The sequence below is a fragment of the Chanos chanos genome, chromosome 1, assembly GCF_902362185.1.
Source record: "Chanos chanos chromosome 1, fChaCha1.1, whole genome shotgun sequence".
Lineage (NCBI taxonomy): Eukaryota > Metazoa > Chordata > Actinopteri > Gonorynchiformes > Chanidae > Chanos > Chanos chanos.
Genome location: NC_044495.1, coordinates 42,488,667 through 42,505,581, shown reverse-complemented (window position 1 = coordinate 42,505,581; position 16,915 = coordinate 42,488,667). Strand labels below are relative to the sequence as shown.

General features: G+C 41.4%; 1 protein-coding gene across 1 annotated transcript in view; it reads right to left on the bottom strand.

Moving 5' to 3' along the window:
* Window positions 1–1,567: 1,567 nt before the first annotated feature.
* The window catches only part of tmtc2a (transmembrane O-mannosyltransferase targeting cadherins 2a), a 57,230-nt gene continuing 41,882 nt past the window's right edge, over window positions 1,568–16,915 (bottom strand). The window contains exons 6-12 of the mRNA XM_030784122.1: window positions 16,126–16,310; window positions 15,676–15,754; window positions 14,646–14,767; window positions 8,989–9,070; window positions 7,140–7,254; window positions 3,099–3,162; window positions 1,568–1,747 (exon numbers count right to left, since the gene is read on the bottom strand). Of these exons, the coding sequence (XP_030639982.1) occupies window positions 1,568–1,747; window positions 3,099–3,162; window positions 7,140–7,254; window positions 8,989–9,070; window positions 14,646–14,767; window positions 15,676–15,754; window positions 16,126–16,310 (827 nt within the window). The remainder of the gene's footprint in view (window positions 1,748–3,098; window positions 3,163–7,139; window positions 7,255–8,988; window positions 9,071–14,645; window positions 14,768–15,675; window positions 15,755–16,125; window positions 16,311–16,915) is intronic.

The following is a 16,915-nucleotide window of genomic DNA, read 5'->3' as shown; positions in this document are numbered from 1 at the left end:
GGCTTTTTACCATATTACCATTTATTCTTCCTCTAGGGGGGACGACAGAGCAGCACACTGAATTTACTGGGCGCCTGCGCAGTCAGACATCATGCTGCTCTTGTTTGTTGGGCTTAAAGATTTGCAAACTAGCTTTAATCATAATAAACTGTAAATTTATTTAGCTGCACTAATCCAGCAGGCGCAGGAAATGTGGTACAGAGTGTGTTTGATAACTTCAGCATCAAATCAGATAACCAGACATTTCATCCACTTGTAATGTGTCCATGTAGCAAAAATACTCACTGCATATGAGCAAAACTCGCCAGTTCATGTCCAGAGTAATTGCGTTTTCACAGCATTAGGCATAATTGTCAGGTAGGTCATGCGAATTTAATGTAGTTAAAACCAATGGGGGATAACTTTTTTATTTTTATTTTTTAAATTTTTTTAATTTTTAATCAAAGCCTCCAGAGACAGAACGCAGATGGTATGACTTTAATGAAACTGTAATGTGGCATTAGGTTTTATATTCAAAAACTTTCAACAAAACATACAACAGTAACGACCAAATAATTAAATATGATGAAAATAAATGACTTTAGAAGATCCTCAATTCATCAAAACAACCACCCTGCATCCCTGAGAAGAGAAGACCAAAGGCTGACTGAACAATTCAGTGTGTGTGTGTGTGTGTGTGTGTGTGTGTGTGTGCGCGCGATGACTGACACAGTGATCAAAATCAATAAATTACACACAAATATAATCCAAACTAAAGTAAAACATACACAGAGTAGATGAGGGATTACAGATTCTCTCTCATACTCAGAAATAACCGGTGTCATCTGACAAACTCTGTCCACCATCCTACAACACAATGACATTTAACTCCACAGCCAGTTCATCTGATCTCACTCCACACTCTCACACAGACATTTTGGTAGTGGACTCTCACAGCTCGAAAAAATATAAAAATATAAATTAGCAAATTGTATTGAGTCCTCAGAGCTCTACTGAGGGGTTTTTTCTTACTCTGTGAACAATTCTTGGCCTGTTTTAAACTGCATCCACCTAGCAGTCAGAAACTCATATCCAATTCATAATCATCTCACAGAGAAAAGTCACTGTGAGTGGTGGTTTCATTCATACACTTTTTTTCTTACTGAATTTATATTCCAGACTCACATGAGATTCATACATTGTGTCTGAACACCACACACGCTGTGCTCTAGAGATTAGCACTCTGATATTGTGTGAGTGTCACTATTAACAAATATTTCCCTCCCGAATTCCTTACTATGGAAATCATGTTGGGAGCCTTTCAGTTCTCTGAAAAATGAATTTGGCCAATCCCAGGATCCATTTCTATTTCTGCGATTATGATTAAGAGTCATGTTCTCAACCAGGTCACTCTTCTTTATCAGAACCCCAGCCTTAACCAATCAGAGGAGGTGTCTGAGCTGGATTTGGTCCAGTCGGTCCACAGACAATCTCTGATCCCTGATTCGCAGCGGACCTCAGTATTGCTCCTACGACTCGCTCCCCTCATGTGGCCGTGTGTCTGTGGAGGTGCTGACCCTGCGTGGGGTCAGGACTCCATGGTCCTCAGGCCCTGTCTTTGCATAATGTTCCAGAGCTTGCGCAGATTGGACTGAGTGATGAGGTCGTCTGGTTTGAGCTGCAGGGCACGGAGGTAGTTCACCTCAGCTTCATGCAGTTTACCGTTCAGGTGAAGGATGGCGCCCAGATTCATCAGAGCGGCAGGGTACTGTCAGAGAGAGAGAGAGTATAGTATAGTATTAAATAGGCAGATTTCACTGAAAGAAACTGAAAGTCTGTATGACTTGGGAACCATTTTCATGTTCAGACAAGTATGCTCACTGTTCCACCCTGATCTGTGTGTAATTCAGACCTTCTCTGAGGCTGGAGATACAACTGGGATAAAATTAATTTTCTCTTACTCACCTGATTACCCTTGGACCATATCATCACCAGACCAGAGAAAACTATCCGATCCAGTCTCCTTCTGAACTAGATGTATAATGTACTCATAACTTATATTAACTTACATTAATAAGTTAGAAGTACATACATTAATGCTATTTCTTGCAGGTGTAGTAAAACTGCAGTGCAGTAGTGGAGCAGCAGAAGGCAGTGTTGAGCTAAATGTGGCATACCCTTGCCCACCAGTGCAATAACTGTCTATGCTCTAGTATATTCGAGAATTTTTAACGGGAAACATGGCTCGTAATGCACTGGTCATGAGGTAGAAGCTCATATTTTGTACAAACATAGTGTGGATATTTTTAATAACATCATTCTTTGTGACCTCCAGTGTTTCTCGATCTGTTTCACTAGAGCATCCCCTGCCCTGCATATTTTTGTCTCTGTTTCTGTATATTTTTTTTGTTTCTGATTCCTCCGATCAACCAATCATCAAACCGTTGATTAGTCCACTCAGTTGTGATAATGAAGGGTTGAAACAAAGACATGCAGGATCAGGGATCCGTGAGGAATGGATGGAGTACCACTGTTCTACAGTATGCTCCACCCACAATGATTTCCCTATGGAACTGAAAACTTTTAAATGAAGCTGCTACCTGAGGATTCAAAATTGGCTGTTTCATTTCACTGAGCACATTCAGTGAAAAAAAAAAAATCAAGGACAGGCAAAAGATTTCTTGTGGAGAAATGTAAAAGGATTCCCTTCTTTGTGTAAGTGAGTTTCATACAGTGTGTTTTTAAAAGGAATTTAAAGGATAAAGTTTTGTTTTTGTGATAAACTTTATGTGAAAAATTGCACCTTATAGTCACTGAATCAACCAGTGAACTGATACACAAGCTTGCTGAAACTGAAAAAAGAAAAAAAAAACTTTTCTCCTTTGAAGGGATGTACTGAAATTCACACAGAGGTGTCTGTCCTACGGCGTACGAGAATCTGCACTTGACAAAAAGTTGTACATGCTTCAAAAAAGAACAAACAAGGTCCAGATTCTGTTTACAGGTCAGTTGAACAATGGCAAACATTGACAGAGGGCAAACATGGTGTAGTCATGAGGGTAATGATGGTACATCAGTCATGTTGAGTAAGACTAGCCCATTCAAGAAAAAAAACTCACATCTGGTCTGAGACCTGCCGCGCGCACGTAGTACCTCTCAGCTGCCTCTGTAAGACTGGCCTGCCTGTAGACGACAAAACACACACACACACATACACACACGCGCGCGAAAAGTAAATCATTTATTATTTTTGGTACGCTGGGACCTGGCTGTGGTTAAGCTATGGGAAATCAGAGCTGTTTTCTTGTAAGGTATTAAATTTTGACTTGGTTTATGGAATATGCCCCGCTTGAAGAGGCTACATACCAATGTGGTTTGATTACATGACATAAATCCTTTCACTGAGACTAGTGTTGAAATGATGATTATAAAGACCCAGTGTCCTTTACTCCAACATTGTGTCTTTATGTGTGTATGTGAATGTAAATGAGATATCATGAACATCTCTACAACCTGTGAATAACAAAAGGGCTGCTAGACCTTTTCCCTCTGACAGATCTACATATTCATGAGGGCGAGTCTGACAGAGTTCAGCCTAATGGAAAATCATCCCAGAGACAATTCTAACATGGCCTTCTCTTGCCAGCATCTCAGATTCAGTTGGCTAACAAGGTTACTGTGACAACCTGTGACACTGTCCATGGCCGGTCTCCACATGCTAGTCTTTAACTTGATTCGTGAAAGTAAACATTGTCAAACTGACTACTGACTACAGCAAACCTCTAAAGCAAACTCAGAGGATTAAAACATACTATAAGCCAAAAAGATCACATCAAAATAATGAAGGCCTTCATTCCAACAGATAAAATGAAGAGATTTCTGTTCAGAGGAAACTTCAATCCATTTTCTTTTTCAGTCATATAACTTGACTAAAATCAGCATTATCTAGGCTCAATATAATCAATGGAATAGGAAAAAAGAAAGAAATAAGAAAGAATATTTAAAGAAAGAAAGGGTATATTGACACTGGTGCTTCCACATAAAGTTTCTCAGTAAACATCTAAACACACTTCGGTTTACTAGTTTTGCTTCAGTAAGACAGACTGCGAAACCTGCAAATGTTTCATGGGAAACTGTGCCCAAGGTGACTTTGGCATAGAAATGTCATGGAAAGATATGATAACCTGGGATTATTTGGGCTCAAATGCCTATGTTCCTTGTCTGTAGTGTCCACTCATTCATTAAGGAAAAGAAAACAGACAACAACTGCAGAGCACAAACCACTTAAAACACTTCAAAATGGATGTTTATGGGTAAATTTATGCAAAGGTCACAGATAGTGGTCTACTCAGCGGTGGTAAGATCATATGAGTCATCTTTCACTGGACCAGTGCATGTTTAGCACATATCCATAGAAGCCAATAGAGCTGAGATCTTGTTTCCCATGGGGAAGGGACCTAACAGGGGTTGTTACGGTGTGGAGTGTCTTTTCCTGGCATGTTTTACACCCACTCAGCCCCTTAGAGGGCAAGACAAACATCAGTAAACACTGACTATTCACTGTCATCCTGTGGTGAAGCATTTCCTGATGGTAATGGCCTCTTCCTGGACAAGAATGCATCCATCCACAGTGCATGTGTGCTCATGGAGAGGTTGGATTGACATGGAGAGATTTGATCAACCTTATGGAATGCTTATGGGAGATTCTGCAGCAGTGTCTGAAATACTGGTCTGCAAAAACATCAATAAAACACCAAACAATAGATTCATCCACAAAACACCAAACTATGGAATTACAATGGAAACCGCTTATAGTGATCACGTCTGTTTGGGTGAAATTGATCACTATAAGCGAACGATCATTATAACCGATTTTTACTTTCTTTTTCTTTATGTCTCATGCAGATTACCATCTAATTGACATCCATATATTTATTACATGAATATAAAGTAATGAAACAGACAGCTTCGCTATTTTATGGGCTCTCTCAAAATACGGTAGACCTACAGCTGTTTCAGACACTTTTCAAATTACAGTACTGTACAAATGAAATTACTGAACTGTGTATACACTACAATACAGTACAGTACTGTATAGAAAATAGCCCTTATTGTAGTTCAAATTATAAAGGCTATAGCCTAAAACCTAAAAGTATTGTGCGGTTTACAAAATACAGTAACGTCAGTGGTGCAAATGCAGGCTAAGCCACGGCTTGGCCGGGGTTTCACTGCATTTCTCAATTTTTAACAGAATTGAAAATGAACTGGGCGGCACGGTAGTGCAGTGGGTAGCGCTGTCGCCTCACAGCAAGAAGGTTTCGGGTTCGGTTCCTGGCCGGGTGGTCAGGGTCCTTTCTGTGTGGAGTTTGTATGTTCTCCCTGTGTCTGCGTGGGTTTCCTCCCACAGTCCAAAGACATGCAGGTTAGGTGAAGTGGAGACACTAAATTGCCCTCAGGTATGAATGTGTGTCTGCCCTGTGATGGACTGGTGACCTGTCCAGGGTGTTTCCCCTATGAGTGCTGGGATAGACTCCAGCACCCCCCACGACCATTATCAGGATAAGTGGCTTAGATAGAGTGAGTGATTCCAAACTGGTAGCAGAGTTTGAAATCAAACTTATCCGTAAAATATTTGTTAGTTCGTTCTTGGTAATTTGTCATAAACTATTCACTAAAGCTGTTCTGAAAGCTTGTGGTACTTTACTAAGACACCTGGTGTTTGTGGTTAGCCTAGTAATTACCTTGAAGTGTACTGTATATTGGATAGAAGCAAACACAAAGACAAAAATCATTTTGACAACAGTCTCCTCAAGAACGTTTCAAGAAGTGAAGTCAAAACATCATAGTAATGCACAACTGTTTTTTTTCTCTTCAACTCAGAGATTTATGAGTGCCCTGAATATTGTACTTCACTTAAAACCTAAACGGTGTTTTTGCCAATCTGTGTGGTTTCACTAAAGTGTGTGTTTTCACTAGCACTCTGCACCAGTTTTAGTAAAGACCAAGATGTCTGTTCGAGTAAGTATGCTGTCCTGTTATCCTCAGGATTAGCTATAGAATAGCCAGTATGTGGATGAGGTAAAGCAACCAAAGAAAAAAAAAAGACAGTTGAGAAATCCTCCTACTGCACAGTGTGCTGGTAAAAATGCAGAGAAAGGCCGAGAAAGACCATCAGAGTATCCCTGGCTGTATGTTAGATAAAGACTGAGAGGATTAAATTCATTTGAAAAGTGAAGAGGAATTAAGAGATGATATGTATTAAAACATTACTCTGCGAGGAAGAGAGCAGAGACAATTCACTGCCCCTTTTTTGAAACTGTTAAATATTAAAATGTATAGTGAGCTCTAAGGTGTCTTTCACTTTGAGTCAAACCATGATCAACTCAATAATCTGAAAGAATCAATGAAAATGTACCAGTGTTCAGAATTATGTTACCCACTTTCTCGTGTTCATGAAAAACGCACACAAACACACACAACCTTTGTCAATTATATCAAATTTGTCATAATTCATCTTGGCATTATATTCACAAGAATACATTACTAATATACATCCATGTGAAGAATAAAAAGATAATGTTAACACAAAGAAATCTCTTGTGTATATACAATATCTTAGCCAATGACCTTCATTTGACCTTGAGTCAATGACAGACATACGCATTCTTAATGATAAAAATGGGGGCAGGTTCAACAAATACTACATGTTGGGAAAACATGTTTCCAAGTCATAGAAGACATCTAAATCCGGCACTTTAGTTTGGTTTCCTTTTTATTTGACAAAAGGAAAGATCAGTGGGACAGAAGGGGATGTGAAATCTTTACATCTGGAAGGTTCCCGTGGATGAGCAAACATCCGTTCTCTCTGAAGGCCTCTGTCAGCTTCCTCTGAGTCAAACATGAGAGAGACAAAGCCAGGACTGTCACGGTCTCACAGCATGAAGGTCACGGGAGAAGAACCAAGAGTCACTAAGGTCCCAAATTCAATCACGGAACACACACACACACACACACACACACACATGCACAAATGCACAAGTGCACACACGTTTTCTTAATTTATTAAAATAAACTCTTTCTGTCTGGATTACTACTTCCTTCATTAGGCTAATTTCCCCTTGAGCAGGTGTAGACACACACACACATACACACAGACAAACCTGAGCATGTGAGCGGCACTGAACACCACATCGAACTCTGAGCTGTCCAGCTGTGCAGCTTTCTCTGCCATCACAGCTGCTTCATCCACACGAGACTGTTCCAACAGAAACTGACCTGACAGTCAAACAGACAGAGAGAGAGAGAGAGAGAGATGGAGAGAGAGAGAGAGAGAGAGAGAGAGCTAAATTAATATAATAATTAAAACAGAAATAAAAACAAATCTAGACTTACTGGGATCAGTTAAAAGTTAGTCTGACAGCAGACCCACTTCTTGGTATCTAATTGTTACCCTCTGTGCGTGCCAACTTTGGGCATACAACTGCTCCACCACTTCTGTACAGCAGTGCGTCTAACACTGCACAGTTAAAGAGTGAGGCTGTGTCGTGTGCTGGGGCAGCTGGTGACAGTGGTCCTTGAAGTGGAAAACTGATTACTCTCACGTAAGGCTGTGAAGAGGTCAGGCCATACGTGCATCCCAGAGAGGAGGACAATGACAGGAAAGACAGACTCTCGCTGTTTGGGCTGTCCTCGCACTTCTGTTTGGTGTCTGCTCTGTGATTTTTTTTTTTCACTCCACAAACACAAACAAGCATATGGACATAGGCACTTTCACACACACTTTCAAACTTGTACATTCAAACAGTACAGGTCAAACATACTCCTCCACTGCTTAGTTCCACCTGTCGGGCCGACCCCCTACGTGTTTATTTGGTTAAGGCTATGGGTCGCAGTGTTGACAGTCTGGTTTTGAATCTTGTTGGCAGCAGGTCAAATCAGTCCTTATGAAATTTATTCATGTTCAAGATATTTGGCCAGTAAATAAACTGAAAAATTGTAGCTGTTAGTTTATATACAGTAGGATGTGAGTAAATGTTGTGGAGAGATTAATGTTTCCATGTTGAGGAAAATAAAAGCAGTAAAATGAGACAGGGGTGTATTTGCTTGAGCGACTTGTTTGGAAGTAATGCTGATGTGTTGGATTTTGGTTTCAGAGCCTGGAGCAAGGCCAGTGAAGGGGGGCAAACCAATGCCTGCTCCTCTGCACCTGCACCAGGCATGATAGGCTTCCCCAAAAGAGAGAGAGAGAGAGTGAGAGAGACAGAGAGTGAGTGTTGAAGATAGGAAACGAACAGGTCCATTGACATCAGACTGACTGCAGCTCATAGTCCCCAGAGACGACATACGATAAACAGAACAAACAGAATAGAAATAGGGAGGGGAAGAGAGAAATAGAGAGGGAGGGAGAGAGAGAGAGAGAGAGAGAGAGAGAGATAGGCTGAAGGAGAGGAACACAAAATGAGGTTCCTAAGCCACAGGAGACATTCAGTTTCCCATCAGTTTCACTGAGATAAACGGTTAACGAATGGTGCTGGTTACCGGAGGCATTTGACAAATGGTGGAGGGGAATTTCCTCACAGCAAAACTGAGAATATGTGATGGATTATGATACCATTTCCAAAGTGTGTGTGTGTGTGTGTGCGTGCGTGCGTGTGCAGTTTTAGCCATTGCCACTTAAGAAGCCCTCCTGTTAAATGATAAAACAATTTATAAAGAGTCACGACCACACAAATTGCTCAGTTATTAGCACACAACAGATCCTCACATCTCGTCTGTCCCCTCAGCAAGTCTGCTCAGAATACACCATGCATACTTTAATAGGGAACAATGCATTTCACATGCAGAGAGGACCATCTCCATTCAGAACAGCATCCTCACCCAGCATCACACTATAGTACACTCATCTCTGACTACACTATACAGATAACAGCTATGCAGGTGTTTGGTAATTTCATTATAAACATATTTAAATGTTCTATCAGATGAATTGAGCAGTGGTGTGTGTCCTACCATAGTACATGTAGCAGTTTCCTTTGCTGGGGTCAAGCTTAATGGCTCGGAGAAAGTACTGCTCAGCTTCAGCCCTCTGGCCCTGAAGAAGACAACAGCAGAACCACAGAGATAAAGTCAGCATCTCACGGCAGACAAGGTTAGCACTGAATCGCTATGGTTACAAATAGAATGTACCAGTCACAGTCATGTAGAATCAGTTTCTTTCTTTTTTTTTCCTGATGTGATGCTGCCTAAGAAAGGTGTTGAGAACACTCAGTCGAAAACAGGATGCCGGTGCTTTACCCCAAAAAAACATTGACCAGAATCAAAACACAAAGACAGGCAATAAGCTGGTGATACCAAATGCTGATAGGCCAAATCAGAGGGAGGGGCGGAGAGAGAGGCATGACAAAAGATTCGTGACAAAAAAGGACTTGTTGAAATGCTATGCAAAGTCTGGACACACAGGCAATCTGTCAGTCTTCATTTTCTTCATTCTGCTTATTTTATTTGCTTGCTTAATTTAGAGTAAAATATGCTAGTTTATGACTGTATGTGAAAAAAACAAACAAAAACAAACAAACAAACAAACAAACAAACAAAAATCAAAATTCTTTTACAACATAAAACAGTCCATAAATTACTATTGTCTCTGATCATCTTAGTATGGACCATGTAGATGTATCTGTTAATTTTTAAATCAAAACACTTAAATTTCACCTGTGCCATATGCTAATATGTCTGCGTTCATTTCGTATGATCAAGATAAAAACACATAGCAGAGCTCAGACCACAGTATCCGGCCTTCTCACAGCCCAGTTCAGGGAACTGGTTAGACTGTGAGGGTGGTCATCGGCTATAAAATGCCCACCCATCCACCTACACTGGTTTATGATTGAGATTTTCAGTTATGTATATTTGGGGGTCAAATATGGGCTCTGAAAAAGTGTTCATTCTTGATTTTATTCACAGGTTTGACAGAACATGGGGTTGAACAGTAATCCCAGGGCTGCATGCTGCATCTGCTTTTCATTACTGTTACAATTCTCTCCTGTAAGACCTGACGTCTGGCAACAAAACGTCTGCCATAAAACCAGGATATGCTACCCATTAAAACACTCTTCTGCAAAGTGCAATGTGTGTGTGTGTGTGTGTGTGTGTGTGAGAGACCCTAGCCTGGAGAGAGCTGCTTTAGTTCAGTCTTTTCCATGTTTTACTGTTCACTACCGATGGCTTCTGTGTTGACATGAATTTTGCCATTTAGTCCACAGTGAGTGAACCACACGGATGAGGCTAGTTTCATTAAATTCTCCGCATGCTTGTACTCTGTTTGCTATGCAAAATGCTGGCTGTATTATGGACAATTAGACATGCATATTCCATTACTGACAGCTAACCAAACTCATAGTGATATTCCAGACCAAGACTGGATGATATGACTGCAATGAAAAGTACCCAGTGAATAAATGGGCTGATAGAAAAACATTCTAATGTGTTTGCCCATGTGCAATTATTTCAGTCAGCTGGAGCATAGACAGAACTGCCACAGACTGCTCTATAAAATGCAGAACTGTTCTGAAAAAGCAGTGTAGCATTTTACTCATAGCTGCTTATGGGGGAATTCTGCGATTTGCAGAACAGATCCTGGAATTCTGTATTCTAGGGAAAGGGAGGAAGAAAAACCTAAGCAGGAAGGAAAGCTGGAGTGAACAGTTTTCAGCATTAGCTTAGCATAGGCTAGCATCATTGGTAAGGATCCTTTGTATGTATTCACTACGCTTTGCTATCAAGTAAAAGTCTGGTTACATATACTGAGCAAATGATAACTGCAGCTGAAAACAATGTTGAAAGATTATACATTATTGTAAACGTTGCAGAGAGGCTCTTGTTCCATGTGCATTATGGGGGAGAAGTTTGTCTACTACAACAATATCATCACTCCTTGAGTAAAATGTCTAAATATTTGAAAGAGTAACCTCACCTCTGTAAGAGCAAGAGCAAGGTCGTTTTTTGTTTTGTTTCGTTTTGTTTTTTTTAGAACTGTCTGTAATTTTAGTCCAAACTAAAACAAGAATTGAAATCCACCCCCCTTGGTTTTAGCATGCTGTTGAAGAGAAACAACTCAATGATCGGCCTCGTTAATATACTGAGAGGTTGAAAAAGTAGGACTGGAGAAGAAAAATGAAATACTAAATGACGAATAATGTTTATGTGGAGCTATACAAGGTTCGCATTAAAATCCCCAGGCAGTGAAACTGGTCGTAACTGATCAGATGGAATGTTATTCATCACTCAACTCAACACCAAGAAACTACCACCCTTCCCCACAAGGAATCTTCCACACGCATGTGAAAAAGCATTAAATATGTTAAAACCTTACATAGGTCAGGATGAAACACTAGCAAGGATGGTGTCTGTGTGTTATTTTGGGTCTGAGTGTGACACTGCTGGATGCTGTCCTACTCTCTCTGATAAGGGCTGGAACCTCTCAAACAAACACTGAGGAATCCCACTGACACCAATAGCTGTGACATGTTGGGCTTTCTGTTAGCTGGAGTAGATTAACTGTGAGATGAAGTCATGCGTGGATTAGGATGAAGTAACACTCGAGGTTCATTGTCTGACCTTCCCCTGTCCCTCTGACAACACGCCGTTACGGACCGGGCGGCCTCCAGTTCACCGATTCCTGTGATTCAATAAGGAAGGGGGAGTAATTGCATTAGGTCTGGCTCTTTTCCCATTGCTGAGGAGTAATATCCTGTTTGGAAGCTGGCTCTGATGGACCACAGCAGCGGGGGTGTATGAGGGGCAGGTTGTCAGAGGAACAGAGCTGGGCTGGGGGTGTCTGGGGGGCAGGGTGTCAGAGGAACAGAACTGGGCTGGGGGTGTCTGAGGTGCAGGGTGTCAGAGGAACAGAGCTGGGCTGGGGGTGTCTGAGGGGCAGGGTGTCAGAGGAACAGAGCTGGGCTGGGGGTGTCTGAGGGGCAGGGTGTCAGAGGAACAGAGCTGGGCTGGGGGTGTCTGAGGGGCAGGGTGTCAGAGGAACAGAGCTGGGCTAGGGGTGTCTGAGGGGCAGGGTGTCAGAGGAACAGAACTGGGCTGGGGGTGTCTGAGGGGCAGGGTGTCAGAGGAACAGAGCTGGGCTGGGGGTGTCTGAGGGGCAGGGTGTCAGAGGAACAGAGCTGGGCTGGTAGGGGGGACTGATTCAAAATGTAGGGGGGGACAGCTGAGTGTAAACTGAGACACGAAATACACCTATACATACATAATGTTGAGTAAGATGTATGTCTTGCTTCATTAAAGACATTACCTTGACTGTTATACTCTGTTTAGTTTGACTGAGAAATAAATGAAGAAAAGCCAAGCATCATCAGTCAAGAAACGGTCCTTTTTTTACACCTACAGGTGTAAAAAAAAAAAAAAAAAAAAAAAAAAAAAAAAAAAAAAAAGGGGCAGCCGTGGTCTAAAGGGTAGAGAACCAGGCTTGTGACTGGAGGGTTGCTGGTTCGATTCCCAGGTCCAACATCCACAGCTGTGTGCCCTTGAGCAAGGCATTTAACCCCGGGCGCTCACCAAGGAAGGCTGCCCACTGCTCCTGCGTCTGGTGTGTGTGTTCACTACTGGTGTATTGGATGGGTTAAATGCAGAGGACAAATTCACTGCTCATTTCACAGTGTGTGTGTGCAATCACTGAAACTTAAACTACACAGGGAAGCCTGTAATGAATGACTCAGTCATATAGAACTCCTTTTTTAATTTTTCCTTTTTTATAGATTTATTGATTAATATTTACTTTAAGCATTTAAAATTATTTTAATGCACCAGAGATTACATGGCTTTGGAGAGACCTTAGGATTAAGTGCTTTTTATGGGCATACTGGCTAACTGTGACCACATTTGGGATTTTAAACCACAGAAAAAAAAAATCCATGTCTTCAGCACAACCATGAACACTTGGCCTTCTTGTTTTACATGTGGTCTGGGAATTCACAGAAACCAGATGGAGAATCAGATTTTTAAAAACATTTCTGGGGACAATTTAGCTTTTTTTTCTAGGGGAACTGTCATTTTAACGTTTCAAACAAACACTTCCTAAATTAACATTGTTTATTTTTATTGTGTAAAGGAAACATGAGATAAAACTACCCTGCCAGTGCATTATTTTATTCCGTGTAAAACTTTACAGGTTTAGACTCTGCCAGTGCATTATTTTATTCTGTGTAAAACTTTACAGGTTTGGACTCTGCTTTGACTCTAATCGGAGAAACTCTGCTCTACTAAAAGCAGTGGTCCTGGAGGCCAGATCAGATGCAGGAGGAGGAAATGACTGTAGGTCTGGAGACTCTTTCAAAGGGAGTACGGCAGGACTGGACAAATAAGACCCATGAGTCATACACAGCAGTCACACCTCTTTATGCAAATGTGTCCTTGTACATTAGAAGTTTAGTGAGAGAGGAGGGTCTACTAGTGACAGGTTTGTATGTTGTCTCAAATTTGCCCCATTAAAGGTTCAGCTTGCTTTTGCTTTATTGTGTGTGTGTGTGTGTGTGTGTGTATGTGCGCATGCCCTGCTGATTTCTCATACGAATTATGCGATTTGCATTTTTATTAAATCTAAAAATAATATGCCCTTGCATGTGAACAACCCACAACTTAGCGTGGTTCACTCTTCTTCCCGGAATTTATACACACTACATATGTATCTTTACAGCGTATATGCATGTACTTCCCAAAATGTTTATCATAATTTTTAAGTGTGGACTTTGTAAGGAAACAAAAACAGCGAGGGCACCTCAAAGTCGCTGCTGTTAAGAAATGTTGGCTTATCCTCACAGCCTAATTGTGCTTTAGTCTTACCCAGTTCAAAGTAAATCAGTATTCTCATGTCCAGGCTGTTTTACCCCAGTTTCAACACAAAAACAAGACAATTCATCTTGCTGACTGTTTAGTTTTTGTTAAGCAGCAGTGGGTGTCCCAGAAAAGTAACTTGTCCTTTCACTATTCTCTTTGCGACAGCCACTGCTCGGCTGCGTGAAACAGAAAAAGCTTTCGACTGTGCAGCTTGGCCCAACTATCTCTCACAGAGTCATTTAACATTCATCTGCTCCAGGGCTCCCTTTAATTACCGTTGACTTTACTGTGGCAGTTATAATAACAAAGATATATACTGAGCAAAGCTTTGCTTATCTCTTATCTTAGATGAACATTGCAGAGATATTGGTGAAACATGAGGAATTCTGATTGATGGGAAGTAGGCCTTTGTGGAGGCGGGATGTATAAAAGAGAGAGAGCTGATTGGTGGAACAATATAACATATTATTACATAGATGACATGCACTGTAATGTAATATATGTTTGTATATGTATGTGATAGATAGCATGTTATAGACTCTAATTGTGATTGCAATTGTACAGTATGTGATAGACTTTCATTTTAATTGTAATTGCACAGTATGTGAGAGGTTGTAATGGTAATTGTAATTGTATAATATGTAATAGACTGTAATTGAAATTAAAAGACAAGAATTTAATAAAAATGAGAATTTTATGCTGTCACGAAGCAGACACCAAGCCCAGTCACATAGTACCATGCTGAATATGCAATGGGTCTTAGTTTAAAATGAAAGAAGGTCCCACTGACAGATGCTGAAAGAGAAGAAGAAGGTAGAACTAACCATGATTGACAGCAGCTTTCCGTAGGTGAGGTGAGCAGGGATGTGGTCTGGTTTGGCCCTCAAAGACTCCCTGTACCAGTGCCCTGCTTCCTCCAACTTATTCAGTCTCATGTAGGCTTCTCCTGTAAGGTCAGGCCAATAGACGAGATTTAAAGGGGTCAACTATTCACAAGTGACCTATCAGATGATGAAGGACAAAACAGAAATATCTAGAAGAATGTGTTTCGGGAGTTAAGATAGATTGTTTTTCCTGGAGGTGTCCAGGAAGGGGCTCTGATTTATAGATATGAAACATTCCGGAACGTTTCTGGTCCAATGTAACATGGATGGAACATTCTTCCAACACTCCCAGCCGCTCCCCAAAATCACTGTATCCCAAATATCCATGCAGGTGTGAGACAGATAAGCCTGCTGAGACCAGACGTTACTTAAAAACCATGCCTCCGTTCCCCTGGAGACCTGTCCCTCTACCCTGACATCATGAAACTGACTCCAGTACAGCAGAGAACTTGTGTGACCCTCAACACAGAACAAGCGTAACTGACCCAAGAACAGCCAGTATACAACTATGACGTGAGTGTGACTGCTGAAGGCAAAGATGAGCTCATAGCAAGGTCTTCTGTTCCATGTTAATCCATCACTCCCTCAGAAATCAGCTAATACACTCATCCAGCTGTAAAAATGTGCTTCTCTTCTCTTCTCTTCTCTTTTCTGTTCTTCTCTTTGCCTGCCATCTATCCTCTCCTCTCTCCTCTTTTAACCCCTTTCTCTTGTCTTCCCTTCTCTTGTCTTCTCTTCTCTTGTCTTCTCTTACCCTCATGTACAATTCCACGAATTAAACACCACTGCTGAGCAGTGACATTTTGTAATCATGTAATTACTATGAGGTAGCATGTTATGATCACATAATTAATATGAGGAGGTACCTTGTAATCATGAAATTACCACTGAGATCTCCTTTACAATCATGTAATTAATGTGAGGAAAACAAAAGAGAAAGACAAAATGCTTTCTCTTCCACTGCACTCACCCATCATGTTGTACAGACTCTGGGCAGCAAATTGGCGAGGCATTTTCTGTACAGCCTCTTTGAACACTGAAAGTGCCTCCTTTAAAAAGAAAGAAAAAAAAATATCATTGTCTGAGTGCAAGACTGCTGCATCTTTGTCAAAATGTGAGTGCTGTTGATTCTTTTTCACTACGTCAAACTGCAAAATATTTTACAATAACTGCTGCCATTCAATTTTCAGTTTGATTAAATTACAACCATACAGTCAATCATACTAATATTATTTGCATACACTAATGTTATCCCGGCTTGCATGACAAATAAGACATTCTCTGATTGGTGCATTACAAAGACCAATCCTTGGCCACGTTACCGATTTTACACACGCTAAAGAAATTAGCGGAAGCTAATCTCTGTAGTCTGTGAATGAGGCCCTGGGTGTGGCGCCGGGCCCTCTGGGCATTCCTTTACCTCCTGCTGGCCCTGCTCATGAAGCAGCTTGCCCAGGTTGTAAAGGCAGCTGGTGACAGAGGTCTTGTGAGCATGGGGGTCCTTCAGGTTTTCATCGGGGATGTCTGCGCAGGTGATGAACGCACGCTTGGCCTCCTCCACATTCCCCTGGGCTGTGAGAACGATGCCCGTGTTCAGGTAGGCAGCTGTGAGAGGGGCAGAGGCAGAGGGAGAGAGTGAAAGCGGGGAATGGAAGAGAAACAAAGGATGTGAGCCAAGGAAAGAGTGAGAGTGTGAGAGCCAGAAAATGAGAAAAAGGGAGAATTCTTTGTTTCCATTTCTAAATTTTCTCCTGTGTGGGAGAAAGTCCAATTACCCACGACCTTTCCAGCTTATGCAGTGGCCAACACAATGTTGATGATGCTGGCACAGAGTATTAGCGTCATCAAAATACATAATGCTTATGGAGGAGAACACTGTCGACAGGACCAAACTGGAATCAAACAGACTGACTGTTAGTGACCTTTGACAAGCAGGGGGAGGAAGAGTGACACTGGCTGACTCACTCTCACCTAGGAACATGGTTTTTAAGTATGTTCCCTCTGAGAGAGAGAGAGAGGAGTACAGCAAAGCAGAAAAGAATAATAAAATTAGAGAGTAGAGCATGGGAAAATTTACCAGCCTAAACCACTAGAGCCAGTCAGTTCAACACAGCATAAGCCAAGAGTGGGATTGACTCTCTCATTAGTCAGGCAGGTTTCATAATGCCACTCAAATGCCAGAAGAAAACCAATTGCGGGTCCAATTAGCA